The sequence below is a fragment of the Echiichthys vipera genome, assembly GCF_963691815.1.
Source record: "Echiichthys vipera genome assembly, chromosome: 6".
NCBI classification, from domain to species: Eukaryota; Metazoa; Chordata; class Actinopteri; order Perciformes; family Trachinidae; genus Echiichthys; species Echiichthys vipera.
Window position 1 is genome coordinate 28300960 of NC_139831.1, and position 23855 is coordinate 28324814.

At 43.3% G+C, this 23855-nt stretch overlaps 2 protein-coding genes across 2 annotated transcripts; one reads left to right on the top strand and one right to left on the bottom strand.

The window, feature by feature from the left end:
- Positions 1-281: 281 nt before the first annotated feature.
- Positions 282-7877, top strand: tmem129 (transmembrane protein 129, E3 ubiquitin protein ligase). Its single transcript, XM_083914787.1, has 7 exons — positions 282-550; positions 1740-1798; positions 4896-5153; positions 5584-5744; positions 6021-6180; positions 6256-6328; positions 7689-7877. Exons 1-7 carry the CDS (start codon positions 346-348, stop codon positions 7871-7873), a joined length of 1101 nt encoding a protein of 366 aa, XP_083770913.1. The 5' UTR covers positions 282-345; the 3' UTR covers positions 7874-7877.
- A 1262-nt stretch (positions 7878-9139) lies between these two features.
- atoh8 (atonal bHLH transcription factor 8) lies at positions 9140-22131 on the bottom strand. The gene is made up of 4 exons (XM_083914788.1): positions 20313-22131; positions 16780-16935; positions 13374-13565; positions 9140-9274 (listed from the first exon to the last, which is right to left on the bottom strand). The coding sequence occupies exons 1-4, from the start codon at positions 20952-20954 to the stop codon at positions 9269-9271; spliced, it is 996 nt and encodes a 331-aa protein (XP_083770914.1). The 5' UTR covers positions 20955-22131; the 3' UTR covers positions 9140-9268.
- Positions 22132-23855: the final 1724 nt, after the last annotated feature.

Consider the following 23855-nt stretch of genomic DNA (forward strand, 5'->3'; position numbering starts at 1 on the left):
GGAAATCACCTACAGCAACAACAGACAAACAAGTGAAAATAAATTTGAAAAAACAGCATAAAATTAACAATTTTACAGTGGTCTGGTGCTATAGAATATAAATAAATAAATATATACATACATTATACATACATATACAGTATTTATATAAATGAATGGCATGAGTGTACACACTGTGGTACAATAGATGGCGGTACGCATCTTAAAGCTGCTTTGCAATCCGCCAATAAACACACAGGAGAAGAAGAAGAAGAGGAGTGACGACGTGTAGAAGAAGAAACCAACACGGAAGTAAAGGTGGATGGCCGCCCGATAGAAGCAGGTAGAAGTGACCGTGGATAAAGTATGGAGAGCCCGGAGTTAACTTTTACTCTGGCTTACATCGTGTTCTCTCTCTGCTTCGTGTTTACGCCCACCGAGTTCCGTTCGGCCGGTCTAACCGTCCAGAACCTCTTCTCCTCCTGGCTGGGCAGCGAGGATGTGGGCTTCATCCAGTACCACGTCCGCAGGACCAGCATCACCGTCCTGGTCCACTCCGCCCTGCCTTTAGGTAACACCTCACACCCAGACAGAGATCGGGACGAGGGCAGGAGTAACCCGACACTTACCTTCAGTAAAATGTGACACCGGGACCGAGCTCAAACATGCTACATTAGTTAGATAACACTGTTTGGATCAGTAGCGTTACCATAAGCCAGCTAATCTAACATTTACTGCTCTGTTGGAAGGTTTAGTTTCAGTTTAAGTCCCATTTTACATTTGGGATACTATTACTACCAAACTGTGCTCAATACACGTCCGTCTAGCTTCATGTTGAGGTGGACACGGTGGGACTCCTTATGGTCTTTATATGTTTGGGACTTCTTCACCTAACGATGTTGTTTACAACCTCACCCTACGATACGTATACGTAAGTTAAAGCAATGGCGATTGATCATATGACCCACTAATGAAAGCACTTGTTGCCTTTTTGCTGAGTATTCCAATATCCATGTCTGTGGAGACATTCCCTCTCTAGAAGTAAATAAGTCTCCATGTTAGTGACAGCGGTTCGTCTGTCGGCCCAGATCGTCACCAATGGTTATGCTGTGTTTACTTGTAATCGGGAACTTCTAATTTCTGAGTCAAACAGTTACATTAATGTACTTTCTATTTAACATGAAGAGAGTAGTCAACACAATAAAGAGGTAACTCTTGAGACTCTACAGTCAGTGAGCACTAAGTGGCACTTTCATTCAGAGTTCTTGAGGTCAGAGGTCAAGGAACCCCTTTGGAAATGACCATGACCAAAATGTAGCCCATCTTCAGATCAAGCGTTATTGAACCCCCTTCCAGAACATCTAGCTCCTGATCCACACAGTCATCATTACAGAGAACACAACAAAACAATCACATATCCTCACAGGCTGCATGTACAGTACATTGTATCAGAGATGCACCGATCCGATAACCGGATCAGATATCGGCTCTGATACTGACTAATTAGCTGGATCGGATATCGGATGAATGAGGCCGATCCAGCATTCTGATCATTTCTTTTTTATTAACCTAATACACAGCAATACAGTTACAGCGATCACTTAAATACTATGTTTGCAACAGCAGTTAGGGTTTTATATTACATTTTAAAATATCTGTTTGCAGTGTTATGTATTAATTTTTGCTGCTAATGTACACTTTATTATTTGTTAATTAATAATATTAAGTACATTTATATCTGTGTTTTTTTTTTTTACAAGGCTACTACATTGGGATGTGTTTCGCTGCTCCAGAAAAGAATCTGGCCTACATTCACCAGGTCAGTCTCTCTCTGTCTGTCTGTCTGTCTGTCTGTCTGTCTCTCTCTCTCTCTCTCTCTCTCTCTCTCTCTCTCTCTCTCTCTCTCTCTCTCTCTCTCTCTCTCTCTCTCTCTCTCTCTCTCTCTCTCTCTCTCTCTCTCTTTGCGCTGATGGTGAGGTTGTCAGGTGAACTTGGCTTCAATAAGTTATAAGTAAGTCGTTAAAAATAAGTCATTTTTAAAAAGTGATTAAAAAAAAAATCCGAGAGAGAAAAGAAAGAAAGAAAGAAAACCGAGGCTTTTGTTTGTCATGCATTTTTAATGTCTCCTAGCTATTTGAGATTAGTAGGACCTGATAAATATAAACACTCTAACATTGTCTTAGAACAGGAAGTAGTTTTTTTTTTTTTTTTAAATATGTCCTCATACAGGGGCAATGGGTTTAGTTTAGTCACTGTTTCGCCCTAGCTCATGAATGGAAAGGGAAGCAACGTAAAACCAGTTGTTTTTGGCTAAAGTGATTTATTTAACCAGGAGTATATGATTTTGCTAACAAACTGGTTAAAACCAACTCCAAAGGCGAAGGGGCCTGTTGGAGCTGTTTAAAACAAAGAGACAAATAGTAAGTAAGAGCTATTCATTTACTGGAGAAACAAAAAACATAGAAACAAAACCTCACCAACTAATCAGAACCGCTTCACAACTAAAACACAGGTGAAACAGCCCCTCTGAATGTGCCTAAACAGTCAATCACTACATGTATGAAAAAGTTTTTATACCTGTCCCAGTCCCCAGGTGTTTTTCACTCATTTATAAACAACCCCATTTCCAATGAAGTTGGGACATTGTGTAAAACATCTCGAAAAAAATACGATGATTTGCAAATCCTTTTCAACCTATATTAAATTGAATACACTACAAAGACAATATTTAATGTTCAAACTGATAAACTTTATTTTTTTTACAAATCTTCACTTATTTTGAGTTTGATGTCTGTAACTCATTCCAAAAAAGCTGGGATAGGAGCATGTCTACTACTGTGTTGCATTACCTTTCCTTTTAACAAAACTCTAGAAGAGTTTGGGAAATGAGGACGCTAATTGTTGAAGCGTTGTAGATGGAATTCCCTCCCGTTTTTGCTTAATGTACTTGATTTCAGTTTCTCAACAGTCCAGGCTCTCCGTTGTTGTATTTTGCGCTCCATAACGCGCCACACATTCTCAACGGCGAGTTCAAGTACCTCAGGATCTTGTTCACACGTGAGGGGACGATGGAGCGTGAGTTTAGCCGGAAAATCGCAGCAGCGGGGGCACCGTTGTGAGGAAAAGAGAGCTGAGCCGGAAGGCAAAGCTCTCGATCTACCAGTCAATCTTGGTTCCTACCCTCACCTATGGTCATGAAAGTTGGCTCATGACCGAAAGAACGAGGTTGCGGGTACAAGCTGTCGAAATGGGTTTTCTCAGGAGGGTGGCTGGAGTCTCCCTTAGAGAGAGGGGGAGAAGTTCAGCATCCATGAGGAGCTCGGAGTAGTGCCGTTGCTCCTTTGCATTGAAAGGAGCCAGTTGAGGTGGTTCGGGCATCTAGTAAGGATGCCCCCTGGGCGCCTCCCTAGGGAGGTGTTCCAGGCACGTCCAGCTGGGGGAGGCCTCGGGGAAGACCCAGGACTAGGTGGAGAGATTATATCTCCACACTGGCCTGGGAACGCCTCAGGATCCCCCAGTTAGAGCTGGTTAATGTGGCCCGGGAAAGGGAAGTTTGGGGTCTCCTGCTAAAGCTGCTGCCCCCGCGACCCGACCCCGGATAAGAGGTTGAAGATGAGTGAGTAGGACAGGTATGTCTTGTATGTTGCTCCAAAACCTGCATGAACCTTTCAGCATTAATGGGGCCTTCACACATGTGCAAGTTACCCATGATGCCATGGGGAACAACACACTCCCATACCATCACAAATGCTGGGTTTAGAGCTTTGAGCTGATAACAATCTGGATGGTCCTTTTCCTCTTTGGCCCGAAGGAAATGACGTCCATGTTCCCAAAAACATTTGTAAATGTGGACTCTCAGACCAAAGACTATTTTCCACTCTGAGTCAGTCCATCTCAGATGAGTTAGGGTGGTGTTTCTGGGTGTTGTTGATTTATGGCTTTCACTTTGCATGATAGAGTTTAAACTTGCACTTGTAGATGTAGAGATGAACTGTGTTAACTGACAATGGTTTTCTGAAGTGTTCCTGAGCCCACAGGGTAAAATCCTTTACAGAGTGATGCTGGTTTTTAATGCAGTGTCGTCTGAGGGATCGAATGTCACAGTCATTTATTGCTGGTTTTCAGCCTTATAACTTATGTGCAGGGATTTCTTTAGTTCTCTGAATCTTTTGATAATATTATGGACTCTAGATGATGAAATCCTTAAATTCTTGCAATTGTACGTGGAGACACATGTTCTTAAACTGTTGGACTATTTGCTCACACATTTGTTCACAAATTGTTGAACCTCACTCCATCCTTGATTGTGAACGACTGAGTCTTCCAGGGATGCTCCTTTTTTACCCAGTCATGACACTCACCTGATTCCAATCAACCTGTTCACCTGTGGAATGTTCCAGACAGGTGTTTATGGAGCATTCCTCATCTTCCTCAGTCTTTTGTTGCCCCTGTCCCAGCTTTTTTGAACATGTTGCAGGCATCAAACTCAAAATGAGTAAATATTTGCACAAAAACAATCAAGTTTATCAGTTTGAACATTAAATATCTTGTCTTTGTAGTGTATTCAACTAAATATACCGTAGGTTGAAAAGGATTTGCAAATCATTGTTTTCTGTTGTTTTACACAACGTCCCAACTTCAGTGGAATTGGGGTTGTACACCGAGCTGTTCCAACACTTAACTTTTACCAAACAGAGCAACCATACAACGAGGTAGAATCTCATGCATTTCTGATATTGGTATCGGATTCGCTCTAATTTCCCCCAGGTTTACAGTTGTGACAAAAAAAACAGTCACTCCTCTATATTGTTCAATTATATTCATGCAATTATTTTAATTTGTACCCAAACAGAAGATCTTTTAATTTTTTTATTAAATGTCAGCTCCGATCTTTGACCTGCATATGTCCTCCCCAGGTGAGCGACAGCTGGAGAACGTTCCTCCTCCCCTCTCTCTGCCTCCAGCTGTTTAGCTGGATGCTGGTCATCTACTGGTCCCGCCGTCGCTGGCAGAACCATCCAATCAGCCGGGCCCTGCAGGCCCACATACATCCCCCTCACTCCACCTGGGGCTCTGTGGCAACCAGCGTCAACGATGAGTTCAGACGCATAGACAAGTTTGCTACAGGGGCGCCCGGAGCCAGAGTTATCGTTACAGACAGCTGGGTTTTAAAGGTGAGTAAAAAGAAAGTGAAGTGGTTTTGGTGTAAATCAGAGATGTCCAAAGCTATGTCTGTGAGCTATTTTAAAATGAAACCTATATTTGGTCTGCTGGCTGTATTCAAATGTAGTTCTCACTGTGACCACTAGGTGTCATTATCACCACATGTTTAGATTTTAGATGCAGTCAAGGAAGTGAGTCTCCTGTGGGAGAAATTGTGTTGAGTTACAGCTCTCCGGTCATGACAGGTGAGCAGACTGGAATGGAAAGATTTCCAGTGAAGTCATGGAGGAGAGGCGGTGAAACTACATTGTGTTACAGTCAGGAAGCACTCAGCGACACAGCCGTCCAGCTGGGTGATGCAGTGTTTCCCTGTGCAGGATGGGCCGGGGAGGGAGGTGCTTTAATGTTCCTCTCTAGATCTGAATCTCTGCCCTTCTCCAGGTGACCACCTATCACGTCTACATGGCCCTACAGAGTGACTGTCATGTGACCGTGACAGAGTCCAGACAGCACCAGCTGAGTCCAGACTCGCCCTCCCCCACACAGATCTTGACCCTAAGAGTGGACAGCATCAACCCAGGTGTTAGACCCTTTGATATCAGGTGTGTGTGTGTGTGTGTGTGTGTGTGTGTGTGTGTGTGTGTGTGTGTGTGTGTGTGTGTGTGTGTGTGTGTGTGTGTGTGTGTGTGTGTGTGTGTGTGTGTGTGTGTGTGTGTGTGTGTGTGTGTGTGTGTGTGTGTGTGTGTGTGTGTGTGTGTGTGTGTGTGTGTGTGTGTGTGTGTGTGTGTGTGTGTGTGTGTGTGTGTGTGTGTGTGTGTGTGTGTGTGTGTGGTCTTCCTCAGGAAGGCATACACCATATCACTTCTCCACTGTTTCAGGCTCATCTCTACAGAGTATGCAGAGCTCAGGGAGAAGCTCCACGCTCCCATCAGAAACTCGCCCAATGTCGTGATCCACCAAACCATGAGCGAACTCTTCCTGGATACATTCCGAGCTCAAGTGGAGCTCAACGAGCCGTACACACTCCCCAGTGGACAGGTACACTACTGTCTGTGCGCTAAAATCTTGTCCACATAATCACAATACAAAGGCACGTTCTGTCTCCATACGCAGGAGATCGAGCCCTGTATAGGCTGCATGCAGGTTCCAGCAAGCACCAAGCTGGTCCGACTCTGCCATGCAGAAGGTAAGGTGTGTGTGTGTGTGTGTGTGTGTGTGTGTGTGTGTGTGTGTGTGTGTGTGTGTGTGTGTGTGTGTGTGTGTGTGTGTGTGTGTGTGTGTGTGTGTGTGTGTGTGTGTGTGTGTGTGTGTGTGTGTGTGTGTGTGTGTGTGTGTGTGTGTGTGTGTGTGTGTGTGTGTGTGTGTGTGTGTGTGTGTGTGTGTGTGTGTGTGTGTGTCCGTGTCCGTGTCCGTGTCCAATGAAGAGCCCTCCGCTCACTGTGTTTACTGACTGTAATCACACTTACTAATCCGAATAATGGCTTTTCCATTAGTAGACAATAGGATAGCTAACCTGACTCCGCCAGATGGACTGATTCTCATTGTCTCAGCATTTCCATCTGGGAACTCTTGTTTGGAGATCTTTTGGGAAGGGGCGAAAATACTGGTTGCTGATTGGATAAACCATCTGTCTATCACCAGCATACAGGCCAAATTAACCAATCAGATCAACGAAGCGCATGCCGTACTAACAGCATTGAGGAAAAGCTCAGAAAGTAAACATGTCAGTAAATTATATTTTCCATTTGTGTAACTTTAATTTACGGATCAAAGGCCCAATTTCAGGAGCCCGGTCCATATTCAACAGAAGGATCACAGAGAAAAAATAGTTAGTGAGTGGCTTGCTCGATAGCTGCACTCATCTCATCCAAGGGTGCCGCCATCTTTGTACTGAGCAGTCGCTTCTCGTTTCATCACACTTAAATCCACCTCAAAGCTGATTGGTTCGGTCGCTTGGCAGATTTTCTCCGTTGCACGTTACCACACTGATCTGAGAGTAAAATACAATGGAGCTCTCGAGATCAGGATAGTCCAGGGGTGGGCAATTCCAGTCCTCGAGAGCCACTGTCCTGCATGTTTTAGGTTTCTCCCTACCCTAACACACCTGAGTCTAACAATAATCAAACTGTGATGAGCTTCAGCTGCTTGATGACGAGCACATCATTAGACTCAGGTGTGTTGGAGCAGAGAGAAACCTAAAACATGCAGGACAGTGGTTCTCCAGGAGCAGGATTGCCCAGCCCTGGGATAGTCTTATGAGGCTATGGGGTAGCATCCATTGAGGGAAAATGACATCCCCTGCCTGCTGTCACAACAACGACTGGCCTTGATGATGATTGTAAGTTGAATGTTCTGCTTTTATTACTACTTTTATTTATTATAGATCCGTTTTTTCTTTTCTTTCCCCTACCTTATTCGTCCAAGCTTGTTGTCCTCTTAATCAGCTGTTTTATGTATTTCCGTGTGAAACACTGAGCACACCAAACCCGTCAAATTCCTTGTATGTGCACACACAAAGCCCACAGTGTGACTAATGTGTGTTACAGGAGCCGATAACGAGTCCGAGTGCCAGCAGTGTTTCTGCAGACCCATGTGGTGCCTGTCCTGTCTGGGTCGATGGTTCGCCAGCCGCCAAGACCAGCAAAGACCTGAGACCTGGCTGTCCAGCAGAGTGCCCTGTCCCACCTGTAGAGCCAAATTCTGTATACTGGACATCTGCGTGGTCCACTGACAAACACACACACAACCAAATGGACTTTTTCCTCTCTAAATAATGCAGAGGTGTGTTTTAAAGCAACATTCAGCATCAAACCTCTGACAGAGAAGCAGCGGACTGGACACTGGACAGAACTTAATTATGTACCTGCTTATTCGCAGCTTTCAATAGGGTCAGGCTGTATAAATCCGTCACGACCGACATTTTTATTTTGGTCAAGAGCTTGAAATGCCCCGGAGCTGGTGCAGTGACATTACACTTTTGGCATCAAGTTAAAAATGTGGCATTGAAAATAAGACTTGAGCCTAAAAACCCTTGTGTTGTAAAAAGTTGTATGAAAGAAAAGCATCAATAAAGAATGAGTTCTTCAGATTTCTTCTTCACTCTTTGTCAGTGCCTTTATGCTGACAGGTGCCATTCTCTCCTCAGTGTGCTGATTATGTAAATCACCCCCCACTCCAAAACAGAAAACGCTAATTCCTGTTTTATTTTATCGTTTCAATACCAATGTTTTCAGTTCTTGCTCAGTTTGTTTTCAATGCCACACTGCATTTACAATGACAGAAGTACCTGTTTCTGTCTGTTTCATAATTATCAGGCAGGGAGGTTCTAATGAAAGATGCCATCAAGTTGTATTCTGTGTGTTTGGAGTTTCACTCGTATTATGGACTAAAAGTCAGGACATATGTGCTGCCCAATCACCCACTTAATATTTCTGCTGATCGTAAGTTTATTGTGGCCTTTAATATAAATACACATCGAAAATGACAAAATACACCGTATATTCCATCTGTTGTATCAGCGTATTTGTGAAAAATCACAGTGGGGGCAATACTTTTTTCAAATATTTTTATTTGTACTGAATAAACATGATTGGCATATTTTGAAATATAACAGGCGTATAAACTATAAAACATCTACTATTAAAACTGCTAAATGAATGAGCTGCAGGGACTGTCGTGAATTTCAGAGTTCAGATGTTTCGTCCCCTTTCATCAGACAGGCTTCATGCCCGTGACGTTTTGACCAGCGCCACAGTGAATGTTTCCATAAATGACAAGGCACAGAACTGTAATGTGTGTGTGGCTGTATGCATAGTTAGGTGGAGGTCACTGATGAGTCTTTTAGTCCCTACTTGAGTTTTTCAGTTGCTGTTATTGGGCCTTGATGTAAAGACTTTTACCAACTTCACATCAGATAAGTATTGATGTCAGGTATTTATGAGTGGCGAGAGCATAGCATGTAGAATTGATCCTTTAAACTCTTTCATTTATCCGCTTTCTCTGCTCCGCATCTCTTCATCTGTTCTCCCAGTACTCGGCTTCATCCTCATAGCTGTATAAGAGATATGTGTTGGACGCGTCCACTGCTGTCAGTCCTGAAACGCAGAGGAGAACGAGTCCATCAGCTTCAGTCCTGAAACACAGAAGAACGAGTCGATCAGCTTCAGTCCTGAAACACAGAGTAGAACGAGGCTGGAAGCTGCGGATTACCCTGAGGTGGTTAATGTGATGGGAACAAATAGGAACGACCTGTTGGAGTGGCAGAGCGGTGCTCATCAGTGGTAACGTTAACCATCCCGACCAGCACAGCGGTGTTATCAACACTTTTTCTTTACATAGCAAATAGCTGTTAAAGTCGCAGTCTGCAACAGTGTTTGATCATATTCACTGAAAATCAACACTATGCTCCGAGAGAACAACATAAATCATCCAGTTTTAGAAAGAAAAAAATCCACGCAGTTCACAGTGAGTCGCCCCATGTAGAGGCTGAAGGTCCTTGAGGCAGCGGTCGCGGGTTCAACTCCGACCTGCGGCCCTTTGCTGCATATCTCCCCCTCCCTCTCTCACCCCATTTCCTGTCTGTCCTGTCTAATAAAAGGCTTGAAAACTGCCAAGAAAATAAAAAATGTAAATGTACGTTATATAAACCGCATTTTATACTCTCACTCTAATTTTATGATTGTGGATGCAATCATTAACTGCCGTAAACTTTCAACAAACCCAATCATGTTCACAATTTGCTTGTTCACAGTGAGCAGGAAGCCAGTTTCAATATTGAAGGATGAAAATCAAGAAAGGGGATTTAGGCTTTAGCAATGCAGCTGAAACCAGAGAATGGTCCTCCGTGAAGCACAAACACGTTTTCTCATGACGTTATAAGCTTCACTTATCAAAAAGGTTCACTTCAATGCCGTCTTAGTGTTGTTGCATAATGACAACAAATTGGTTTTCCATGAATTTAGCAATGGATTCTAAACATTTGAAAAGCAGAAGTTTCTTAGTTCTTTAGTAAATCAGACTCTGATAGTGCAGCACTGTATTGTATCTCTATATACTGTTCTACCCAAAATGTTTTGCGGCGGTCAGGGGGTGCTTGGCTGAACAAATATTTCAAAATGGACCTGAGAGGTTTTTACCTTAGGGCCTCCGAAAGTTCTACTACACACTCGGAAAATAGTTTTCTCTTATTGTGTGACTTTGGTGTTTTATAGGGTTAGTCCAGATTCGACAGACTTAAAAAGTATTTTACACACACACACACACACACACACACACACACACACACACACACACACACACACACACACACACACACACACACACACACACACACACACACACACACACACACACACACACACACACACACACACACACACACACACACACACACACACACACACACACACACACACTACACCCCCCTCTCCCTCTCTGTCTTTCCACCAGCTGCTGATGTCTGACAGGCTGATGATGACTGTGTTTTTTCCCCTCCTTGTTTCAAAGTATGTTGGAGCAGATGGCCTGGAGAGGCAGAGTGGGGGAATGTGTTGGAGAGACTGCTGGGGAATGTGCCAAGTGTGTGTGTGTATGTGTGTGTGTGTATACGTGTGTATGTGTGCGCGCGTCTGTGTGGTTTCAGTTCGCGTGCCTCCTCGCTGCCCTCTGCCCTTCATGGCGCCAGCTCCACTTCCCCTCCACTCTAAACATCTGGTGTCTGGAACTTTGAGAACACACACACACACACACACACAAATGCAGGCATGCACAGAGAGAAGCAGCCAGCGGAGCAGGGGAAAAAGCCCACAGCTAGTTTACATCTAACTGAGCAACATGACTGCATTAGTGTGAAGCTGGATGTGAAGTGTGTGTGTACTGTGACTGTGTTTCATACAAGAAAACCTTTTCATCCAAGATTACTCACTTTGAAATATATTTATTTTATGCTCAGTGGGCCCTATGGGTCATGCTTAATTAGGCGGTTGAAAATGAAAAGTTGACCACTGTCATGGACTTTGGTTCCGAATGCAAACACTTGCATGAAACGTCAATCCTCAAAAAAGACCTATTTCTTATTTATGCATCTTATGGGAGTACAAGGGGCTGTTGCATCAGACGTTCGCCTCATGTGAAGGGGAACTTAATCAGGTAATTAGGAAGAAAGGAAGGAAGGAAGTAAAGTGAAAGGAAAGGAAGTGAGGTAGGTGAGGAAAGGAAGGAAAAATAAAAGAAAGGAATCCTTACTACACTCCTGTATAGTCCAAATGAGATAAAATCATCCCTAATGTAGTAAAACTTAATGTCAATGTGTTTTTCAACCACATTGTTAAAATTTTGTATTATTAAATGGAAGAAAAAACGAAAAATCTTTGGGGAAATATGAGGGGGGGCTGACAGCAGGCAGCCAGAGGGCTGATGTTACACGGTAGGGGACTTGCACTGGAGGGTATTTGTTAGTGGGATTGAAGAGTAAGGACCTCATCTATCTGCGCACAATGACATCTGCAGGCACGTTTACATGCTGTTTAATGTGCTGCAGCCAAGCTGCAAACTGCACTTTTTCGACTTAGACCTCTCTTTACGGATCCCTTTGGGTTGACTCTCGCAAGGAAATTGGATTTCCAGCAGCTTACACAACTCAACTTACTCGACATGTGTAGAAAAACAAGGGGGAATAAAAAAAAATACAGTTCAAGATAAACAAACTCTTAGCTAAATAAATACAGAAAGTAAAACAATAAACAGTAAACAACAAACTCTTAGTTAAATGAATAAGGTAAACAATGGACAGTAAACAAGACAGTTTCTTTGGTGAATGTTTGTTGGCTCGTTCAATAAGCTCCAGACGTGTGTTCATGTTGGTAAGATAGAGTTCAGCAGGAAAGCTGATGTGGTTGTTGTTCAGAGTGTGTCTCCTGCGTTGTGTGGCTGCTGTCTGTTTTGCCTACTGCATACACTATATTATCTGATAGAACGCTGACGTAACTTTTTCATGCACATACTCTTCTTTTTATTCATGGTGTGTGTGTTGTTTGCCACACATTGCTAAATGGCAGTAGTCTTGTGAGACCATCCTGATCTCTGAGCTCCATTGTATTTTACTCAGATCAGACTGTTAACGTGCGACGGAGAGAATTTGGAGAAGTTTGTCAAGCAAACGTCCAATCAGTGTTTGTTTTGAGGCGGATTTAAGTGTGACCCAACGAGAAGCGACTGTTCAGTGTAAATAACATGGCGGATTTTGCGGATGAGATGAGCGCAGCTATGGAACAAGTTGCCCTCTAACCCCTTTTTCTCTGTGATCCTTCTGTTGAACATGGACCGGGCTCCTGAAATTGGGCCTTTGATCCATAAATTTGCGTTATACAAACGGAGAATATCCTTTACTGACATGTTTACTTTCTGAGCTTTGCCTCCACGCTGTTAGTACGTCATACGCTTCGTTGCTGTGATTGGTTGATTTGGCCTGTATGCTGGTGATAGATGGTTTATCTAATTAGCAACCAGTATATTCGCCCCTTCCCAAAAGATCTCCAAACGAGAGTTCCCAGATGGAAATGAGAAGAAGAACAATAAGAATCAATCAATCTGGCAGAGTCAGGTTAATACGACAGGTCTGATCAACAATAGATGACGTGCATATTCATTCATCTTCAACCGTTTGTCCCTGTCGGGTCGCAGGGGGGCTGGGGCCGATCCCGGCTGACATTGGGCATGAGGCGGGGTACACCCTGGACAGGACACCAGTTTATCGCAGGGCACATAGAGACAAACAGAGACAGACAACCATTCACACCTACGGGCAATTCAGAGTCATCAATTACCTAACACCTGCACGTCTTTGGACTGTGGTAGGAAACTGGAGAACCCGCAGAAAACCCAAGCAGACATGGGGAGAACATGCAAACTCCACACAGAAGGGCCCCAGCCGGGACTCGAAACCTGGAACCCTCTCACTGTGAGGTGACAGTGCTAACCACCACACCACTTCCACAGCAGTGACTGCATCCATCAAAGTTGACTTCCACCCACTCACGTCGATAAAGAAACGTCAGCTGAAAGCTGCAGGATGTTACCTGAACTTTATGCTTCATTTTTCGTTTCCAAGTCAAAACATTTCTTTGCATCATTTCCACTTAGTAACTTATATTTGTGTTATATCGCTAATTCCAGAGTCTCATGAAAGGAGTGTAACAGTTAGTATGTTATATAAAGGATGAGTTCAGCCTCACCTTCCTCTTCTTGCTCCTCCCCTCGGCCTGCAGGGTCCTGGTGCACTGCTCCACACACTGAGAGAAGCTCAGACTGTTATGGTCTGGACTGTAGTCCAGCTCAGCCAACTGAGCCAGAGACAGGATGTAGTTGCAGGCGATACGTAATATTGCCAGCTTGGATAGCTTCTGCCCATATGAGTAGCAAGGCACCTGGGGAGAGAGGGAAATGGAGGGAGATGCTTCATTGACATGCTGTCAGTCAAGTGGAATGGAAAGAAGGAGAAGGATGATCAAAGATCTGCAGAAATCAGAAAAGCATGTGAGCACAAACACCTCCCTGCTGCCTTGAAAGCAAATGGATTTTTATATATTCCAGACCAGATTCATTGTGCGTCACACAGACTTCAGCCCTGTCGATTCACTGGTCGAATGCATAAAAGACATATTAATCTAGATGTCCCACAACTTCCTCCAGCTTAACAGTGACGTAAATCTATCTCACTATACACCTTTTCAACGGAATTCCATTGCTAGGCAACAGCCTTGGTCCTTGTTAACTTCCTGTCTGCTGATGTCGTTCACATTCACTGCAACAGGAACCAAACTTTGACACATTTAGAATGTTTTTTGTTTACTTTGAAAAGGTCCATAAAGCAAGTAATACACAGTACAATCTATCCCAATAAGCTACGTCCATTTTTTGTTGAAATCGATTTCCCACCAATTTGAATTCTGTCCAAATCAGTTTTTCACTACTCCTTCTACAAATTTGGAGCAATCATCACCAAATTTGGTATATAACATCACTGGACCAAGCCAGAAAGTATCGTCCTGTGATTTTTGATGTTCATACAATTTTGCTACAGCTGGCCCTCAAAATTTGCTCAAATGCTGTGGGCTTACATTACAAACCATGTCATATCTGCTGAAGCCTTTGTGCTATTGCAACCACATTTGGTGGACATGTGTATATATCATGGGTGCTCAATTCCGGTCCTGGAGGGCCACTGTTCTGCATGTTTTAGGTCTAACACACCTGATTCTAGAAATTTTCAAACCTATGACGAGCTTCAGCTGCTTGATAACAAGCACATCATTAGAATCAGGTGAGTTGGGGCAGGGAGAAACCTAAAACATGCAGGACCGTGGCCCTCCAGGACCGGAATTGGGCACCCCTGGAATATATGATGTCTGAGCGGACATGACAAACTTTGTGCAGTTTGGCCAACAGGTGGTGCTGTGGTAGCCATGGATGGAATACTGAATGGACCTAGCAGGCACAGGCCCCAGGTAGGCCTGCCGAAATAAGCAATAAATGAATTAATTGTATGATAACTTTTAATGAGCTCCATAACTTTGTCGGCTATAATAATTTCCACGTTTCCTGTTTTTTCCTTGTGTCCCTCAATCAAAGAGAGTTTTCGCTCCGGTGCATCTGTTTCCACTGAGCCCTCTCTCTTGAGGAGTTAACCCTCGTCACGTGTCATGTCAGTCACTTTTCAGCCACAGGGTCTCTGTGTGGGGAGGCGGACCCCTGGAGTTACCCAGAGTGCAGCAGGAGAGCCCTGTGAGGAGCAATTTAGAGTACATGACAGTTGAGATTTGGAAATATAAAAACAAAGATGGAACTGGTTTCAAAGCCGAACGCCACAGCTGCCGTGTGGGAGCACTTCAGGTTCAAACCAAACAACCGCGGTGAACCACTTCACCTGAGCGAGTCGGTGTGTCACATTCGTTTTAAAACAGTAGCACTAATCCCGGCAATGTGTTAAAATAAACTGAAAGTCCATTTTATTAATGTTTTTTGGTTGTTTTGTTGATTTATTTTGGATATTTTAAATCTCGTTGAGTTTTAGTGTTTAATATTCTTTATAAATAAACGTTTACTGATCTTTGAAAAGGTGTACTTACATTATTGTGCCATTATCATTATGTCAGTTGAAAATGGTCTCAGAACGGCAATATTATCTTCTCTAATTTCTGGGACAATTTATCGCCCAGCAAAATTTGTTATCATGAAAGGCCTACCCACTCATAATATGTTGGTGAAAAATAAATATGCACAATGACCACAAATAGACCCAAGATTACAACAAGTTTGTTCCATTATTCATCCAAATGAAGTTTGACCAGAAGTGCAAGTTTTCCTCATCACTCATACTGACGTTATCTGGTCCAACCTTCCTGTGCACTCACAGCACCCAGCATCTTGCATTTATGTCCCCTCACTTGAATTCCACAGGGACAATGTTACTTACCAAAATCACTTTCACTTAACAAAAAAAGTATCCTGTGGTAAAGGTTATCAAGGTCCAGACCTCAGGGACTTCAATTAACTGCAGGACTGATTATGAGTTGCTTCGGACAAAAGTGTCTGCCAAATAAATGCAATATAATAACCCCATACAATAACAAATGGGAATGTGTGTTTTTGTCTTATCCAGTAAATCAAATACAAACCCAACAAATCAAGGTCCTTCTTCACGTTGATTAAAAAGCACTGTTAATATCTCACTGTCATAAAACAGATATGAAAGGAGAATCTACCTCATTATAAACAGGGCAATATCTCTGACAGCAGATGTATTTCTCATGATGTACACACGTCTTAAATCTGAGCTCTAGTCCGTATTGCTGCTCTGGACATATGGCTTTCAGGGGAGCTCACTCCAGGCCAAAGCTGGGCACAGTATACTCTACAGAGCGGTGTGCTATATTCTATAGTTTATCAGCACAAATAGGACAAAATAGCCTATAAAACATACAAATGTATGAGCATTAAATGAAAAACAGAGACTCCACTGGCTCTGGTTGCTCTCCAGAGTCGATTGCGGAGTAAGCTTCCGTGATTTCTTTTTGACACATCTGTTTGCTGACTGCAAAAGAAAGAAATGAATAATCCATCTATCATCTTCAACCGCTTGTCCCTATCGGGGTCTTTAGACTGTGGGAGGAAGCCAGAGAACCCGGCGAAAACCCACGCAGACACGGGGAGAACACGAAAACTCCACACAGAAGGGCTCCAGCCCAGATTCGAACGCACAGATTAAATTAAAGTGTTGAAGTTTTTGAGATTGCCCCGCTAGCTTCTGTGGTGAAATGCATGCATGTTATATTTATTAAAATTAATTAAATGAATTGATCCATGATGATACCGAAAATAGAAATGCATGGCAAAAAGAGTATATTGATAATATGTGAGCTCCCCTGTAGTTGTCACCCTTTGATGTGGCCATCCTCATGTTGCTCTGTTATAGAAATATTATACAGTGCTTGAAATAAGAAACAAAAAAAATGTGATCCACTTTGGTGACAGACTGGAGATGAAACATGACATCTTCTTATTGAAAGCTCACACCCCCATACATGTAATTCTGTGTATACTTATATTGTTTGTGTTTTCATTGTGGACTGTGAGTCTGACCTGCTTCCTCAGGGCCTCAAACGCAGCGCTGATGGTGTGGACACGGGTCCTCTCTCGGGCGTTGGCTAGAAGCCTCCTGGTCTGTTGGATGGCTTTGACCTCTGGGAGACGCACCGGCACATCAACACTCATCCCAACACGCTTCCGGGGAGACTCCTAAGAGCAGAAGGACATTTGATTTTTTGTTCCACTGAACTAAACAACAGCATACTGTCCTCTGGAGAGAGTCACTCATAGGGTTTTTCCACGGTGGGGGGATTAACTTTGCCCAGCCATGCTGTGAACAGCCGCAAGGAGCTGAGCTGCGCTGGCATGGTGCACCAACAGCAAGCTAAGGTTGTTTACTCTGATGACGTGATGATGTGTAGTCACACACCACAGGACCGGCCTGCCACCTGCGGCTCAGTGCTGATGTAGTGCCGATTATGTTCATATCTGGTTGATTAGACGTGTTTTTGTTCAAGAATAGCGCAACTAACTGGGGGACAGACATATTGCATTTCTTGCACCACCATTACAATAAAAGCATTCTGCCAGTTCATCTAATGTGAAGCAGCAGTAGTGAAACTACAGCTTCAACCTCGAGGCAATCGCCACACTGAACTCTGCACTACAAGCAAACCCCCGACACACAATATTTATATTTATACTATTCACCTACGTCTGTGCAATACTGATGTAATTATTTATAATATTTATTTCTATGCCCTGTGATAGTCTAGCGTCCTGTCCAGGGTGTACCCCGCCGCACGCAGTCATCTGGGATAGGTTTCAGCCCCCCGCAACCCCGACTGGGATAAGCAGATGATGGATGGATGAATATTTATTTTAATGTATGTTTATACAGTATATGTGTAAGGTATGTTTTTCTTTAATTTTTCTCACTGTTCTTTTTGAGGTTATTTTATACCTAATAATTCCTTTGAGCGCCTGGAAACAGGATGAATCTGCCAAACTCATGTTTTGTTAGTTCTGTCAGAGAGGTCTGGCCCCTCTCCCATTCAGACAGATTTCCTGGCCAAGGGCTGACCTATCAAAACTGTTTATCTCATGTGGGGCAGGTTTAAGACGATGACTGACAGTGTCACTGTCCAGTCTGGAGGCCCGTTCAGAACAAATTGTAAAACTATATATTTCATATTAGAATATGAGATATTATGTTACTGTGTTGACTATATCTGGCATAAAATGTTTTTTTATTAACGCATTAGTATTAGTTGTAGGTCTATCCAATTGCCTTCAGAAGCATTATGCTGTGAACCTTTGATAATGTTTCTTTCAGAATTAAAAATTAACCTTGAGAGCCCAGACTAATACACTTTTACGATTAGTCAGAGGCTAACAGCGCTCAAATTTTGTTGTTTGCACCAGTGCCATGACAATAAGGAAATTCTATTCTATTCAGTTCAAATACAGCTGAAGCAATCGGTAAAACAAGACTGAGGAGCTAAACTTCAAACCACAAACATTCAGTGCAACTGCAAAAGTACTGAGAGAGTTTTCATAACAAAGATTTCTTTCTAGTCACTGGAGCAGTCACACTTGTGTACAGACAGGGAGGCAGAACGTCACGGGTTGGCCACGGTTGGTCCAAAGGATCACAGCGCATCACGGCTATATCCCCTGCTGGCTTGGCTTGGCATGCCACGCCACGGCTAATGCGACCAAATCAGGCCAGTGGACAAACCCTCGTTCTAACCAAACCCTGATTATCCAGCTTCGGATTTTGAGCACTGAACTACAGCAAATGTTGAATAACACTGATTTAAATGATTTTTATTTGATTTATTTTGATCTATTATACTATTTTGTTTTATTGTTTCGTAAAAATTGTGTTACCTCACTGTGTTGGCAGATATTGTTTAGAGATTTGTGGACTCAGTAGGAGGAAATAAGTGAGAATAAGTTCAGCCAGATGTTTTGCAGTGAGTTCCCAATGGAAACAAGGACAATGCTTGATGATTCCAGTTCAATGAATATTAATATGGACAGAGAAATCGATATCTATCAGTATTGGAGTATGTTTTCCGATAAGCGCTGATATGAAGTTTTATTATTAGAAAACATATAATAAAGAAAATAATGCTTCGGGTGATTTAGATATGGTGTCATATTTAAACGTGATGGTTTTTTTTTTTTAATATATATATTTTTTTAAATTTTTCTCAATGTTCATTTCTCATATTTGTTGAAAATGTACAGGGCTGAAAGTTCTCATGCACCATGCCTGAATTCAGTAATAGAGACATTTTAAAGTTGTACTCCATAAGATCTGAGATACGTTGTTTCTAGCAGCCTGCGGACGAGCCTGTTCTTTCCAAGCCCCCACCACAGCAACTTCCCATCCAATACGGAAGTGCCACAAACTACAGTTCTCTGAGTGTCCGCTAGGGGCAGGTTTCATAATAGAGCAGTTTCTCATTGACCCCCATGTTAAACAGGCCGTTTTCACACCATCATTAAACCTGTTTAAGGCCTGGGACAAAATAACATTCTAATCTGTATGTTTAGGTCATATCTCCATGACAACACTGAGGGGGGTGAATCTTTTGTGCAAGTCTAGTTTTTATTTTATTGGAGGTTAGAGTGTATGAATAATAAGGGGCGTGACCTATTGAGTGACAGCTAGCCGCTAGCCCTCACTTCTCCTCTTTTTCTCTTTTTTGGTCAGAAGAAATGAGGTAAAGTCAAAGTCTGACAAGATGGCGACTCCCGTAGGCAAGTGCGATTGGATCAAGTTTAGGGAACGGACCTCGACAGGTATGCTACATTCATTTTTTATACAGTCTATTAATCTTTCAGAGCCGTCCATCTTATCAAGTTCATGGTCACTGTGTGTGATGACAATTGTATTTTTTTTTTTTGCTCATTTGTAAACTTTATTGACACACATTGACATCTTTACTTCAAGTCCGTCCTCTATTTGTTACCCTTAAATCCATACACGCACTATGCTTCTGCCCTTATTACAAGCGTGACTCAGAAGATGGAATATCCGATTTCCGATTACAAGTGAACGCAGCATAACCATGACGATCTGGGCTGACAGACGAACCGCTGTCAGCAGCGTCACTAACATGGAGACTTAATTACATCTAGAGAGGGAATGTCTCCACAGACACGGATGTGAATAATCAGCAAAAAGGCAACAAGTGCTTTCATTAGTGGGTCATATGATCACTCACCATTATTTTAACTCACGCTTTGATGGATTTTGAATTAAAAGGCAATTAAATAGATGGAAATCTTACGGAGTACAACTTTAAATTAATTTAACACTTAATTAGTCCTGAAGGTGGGCAGATTCCTACCACAGTAACATGCTGAAACTCAAAAGCTCTTCATTTGGTATCAATGAATGTCACATGAAAAAGCGCTGATTAATAAATATCGCCCATCCCTAATTAACACATTAGATCAGTTATCCGGACAAGAGGTTCACTGCACATCAATAACACTTCTTACTAACACTTATTTCATACATATTTTTCCAAGGTAATATTTGTTATTTTAGTGACACTCCACACATTCACCTTGGGTGACTGGACCTGTGGCTCATCATGTTGGTGACACTGGGAGGTCTGGGAGGCTCTGGGGATAGTCAGAGCTGCAGCTTGGCCTGAGAGAGGAGGCTCCAGGGAGAAGGCCTGATGGCTGGGTGAACGGCTGTGGCTGCTGCTGCTGGACGTTGACAGGGGGAAGGTGGAGCGCAGGCCCACTTTGAGTCTGTTGGACAGAGGCTGGGAGATGGCTGTGGGCCAGTGGGAGATCTCGGAGCTGGAGAACGGAGAGGCGGGTAACTGGGAGAGTTTGGAGTTAATGCCGATTCTCATGTCTATGGCACCGCTCTGAGCTGGAGCCCCGCCGCCTTCTGGCAGCCCTGAGAGCACCCCTGCAGCACTGGCCATCCCCTCCTGTGACATCACCAGCTGTCTCTGTAGTGGAGCCAACCTGCTGACCTTGCATGGCTCCATCTGGGTGTCATCTACTGAGTCCACATCTGACATGTTGGCCGGATAGGTGTTCATCCTCTCCAGCTCGGGGCCGCTGAAAAGCCTTTTAGGCTCCCGAGACTTCCTCTTGAACTTCTTGTTAGCACCTGGCCCAGAGATCAGTACTGGCTCTTTGTTCATGGAGCTATTCCAGGGGTCACTCAGTGGATGGGGGTTCTTCATTTTCCCAGTTAGTGTAAGCTTTTGGCAACAAGTCTAATTTCAACTGTGCAGGGAGCAAAAATATAACGAATGCAAAGCGTTCAAAACTATCCAACAAAAAAGTTTCAGCTTACTGTGCCAGTGTCATCTTTCAAAACTTTCATTACTGATAAAAGCCAAAGAGGACACAACGTTCGGTCCCAGTCCGTGTGAAACTTTCCAATTCATAATGTACACATACTTAAGCAGTGTGAGTTAGGTTCAATAACACACCCCTACCTTCCTGACAAACCTTCAGCTGCCAACTGTGTAACACAAGCTGCTGGACTGCACTGACACAAGCTGCACAGCCGTGCGTGTTGCCCTCACTCCAGCACCAGATTTTCTGTGGCTCCACTCTGTCTGCATAGCAGCATCCTGAATAATCCACATTAGTACACAAAGCTGTGGAACATCTGCTGCTCTGCACAAGTCGTCCCTCCGGATCCGAGACTTGCAGTGAGCTTTTCCTCAGCCGTGAAGCTCTCTCTCTCTCTGTGTGTGCCTGTGCCTCAGAAAACTGGGCTTACAGTCGAGCTGTCTGAGCGTGGCTCCAGTCAGTCTGCATAGCAGCACTGTGAATAACCCACACTGATACACACGCTGAGCACTGATAGGCTGCAGCGGGGCCGCCGCCGCTGCCGCCGTTCTTGGACAGAATAATGTGAACAGCACATGAACAGGATGGTGACTCTTCGGGAGCAAACTCACTCTGACCGGTCCTGACCCACGACCTCTGAGAGCCACTGTTTCTACCAAAACAACTTTAGTGAACAAAAAAAGGAGCTGTCACGCGCTGTCACGACTGTCAACGCATCCCAAGCTAAGTCCACCTGCGCACACAGTTTCTAAACACCAAACCAGTCATTAAATTAGCGTCAAAGTGAGAACTTTCACGTCCCCTACGCGCTGCCGCAGGACCGGTACATCCTCTGTGGAGCTCGAGGTGCTTCTAGAAGAAAGGTCCGGTGTCGCGCGCTGCACTTCAGCGAGTAAAACCTCCAAAGTTGAAGTCGCCGGTCATCCGCACGCACTCATCCCGGTCACACCACTCACTGTCTCTTCTGAGCTTACACCGCGGAGAAGTTTCCGTGTCTCGAGCGTGCCGCTTCTCTGCAGCGCATGCAGCGTTTGATCTGAACTCAATAGCAAAGAGGGCTCGCGCTCGTCTCCGCTGGCGTCTGACTGGCTGGAGCTGTCTCGAGCCTTAAAAGAGTCACACGCACGCGCGCGCGCACACAGAGTGAGTGAGGAGAGGGTGAACTGAGGTAGTTTATTTCTCTGGGACAGCTTTAACAGATTTAGGAGAGTATTTGTGCTGTTTTAGTGGGTTTTCCTCCACTTAAATGCATTTGCGACTCACAATTCGGCCACAGAAACGGGTCAGCAGCGCCACTTGCTGGTTTTAACAGGAACTATTAGGCTTGTTTGAATATGGTCAATTAAAATACACGCTTTAGACACTGGTTCTCCAACTGTGGTACCTGTACTGGAACTTTAAAGAATCTCCAAACTAAAAAAAGGAAACATTAATTACTAAATAAATATAATACTATCAAAATACTACCATTTTGCACGTTATTACAGTACTTTTGATCTGTGTATACATTACCATTGTAATTTTGATATTTTATATATATATATATATATATATATATATATATATAGTTTTATATATATATATATATCGTTTTATATTTCTATTTTTACAAATATTGCATCTGTATATTATTGTTGTTGTTGTTAAATATGTTGTTAAACATTTCCCCTCGGGTTGCCAGGACCAACCTGGCAACCCGACTGCTGGAATTATTTTCTGTTGTTGCCACTTCGATCTTGAGACACTTGATGGCGCTGTTCTGTTCATTCTCCATATTCAACCTTTAAACTTTTAAGATCCATGAAACGTACTTTAAAATGTTTAGCATTTCCTGTAATATTTTTGTTTTAATATCAGCCTACTACTGTATGTGGTCACAGTCACTAAACTGTGATGGAAGTGAGTAAGCAGAGGTAAAATGATTGGTTTAAAAACACTGCAATCGTTGCTCCAAATGGGAACTATTGGGAAGAGAAGTGCGGATCAGGAGGAGAATATTTAGAGCAGTCCTTCTGAAACTGAAGTCATGGAGGAAGACAATAAATAATCCTCTGATTAGGAATAAACCTGTCTGCGCTACTTTAACAATGGTCTTAGCGGTGGTACTTTAGAGAGCCTGATATTTTCTGAGGTGGTACGTCATGTACAAAGTTTGAGAACCACTGCCCTAAGACTATTAAACATAACGGCTTGTAGTCATCATGGCCATAGCATGAAGCTACCTTGGCACACTCTGTCAGGAACGGTGCAGGGAATAACACAGTGAATCAGACCCAAATGCAGACAAGGACACAATGAACGGTTTAAACGAATATTTATTAACAAAGAAAACAAGGGAATCCAAAAACCAGGGAAACAAACAAACAAAACGTGACGAGAAGGTCGAGGGTAGACAGGAACGGGATCACGGGAAACTAAAACAAAAGGGAACAAAGAAACAATAGTTAACAAACAAACTACGAAGAACGAAGGTTCAACCAAACAAAGTACAGGAGCCAATGACGAGAAGTCACCACGAAAATGAGGACAACAGTCTGGCGCCAAATGTGTCCCACATTCGCATTTTTATGCAGCAGGTCATCAGTGGAACTGGATACAGCTGGGCGGAACCACGGCTACCAGCTCCAGACAAACACACACCGAGAAGGGAGACACATGCAGAGAACAACAGACAGAGGGAGACAAACACAAGCACAAAAGGAAAGGAAGAGGCTGGCAGAACAGGGATCCTTACACACTCAATAATAATAATGTTTTCAATGCGGATCACTGTTGGATAATTA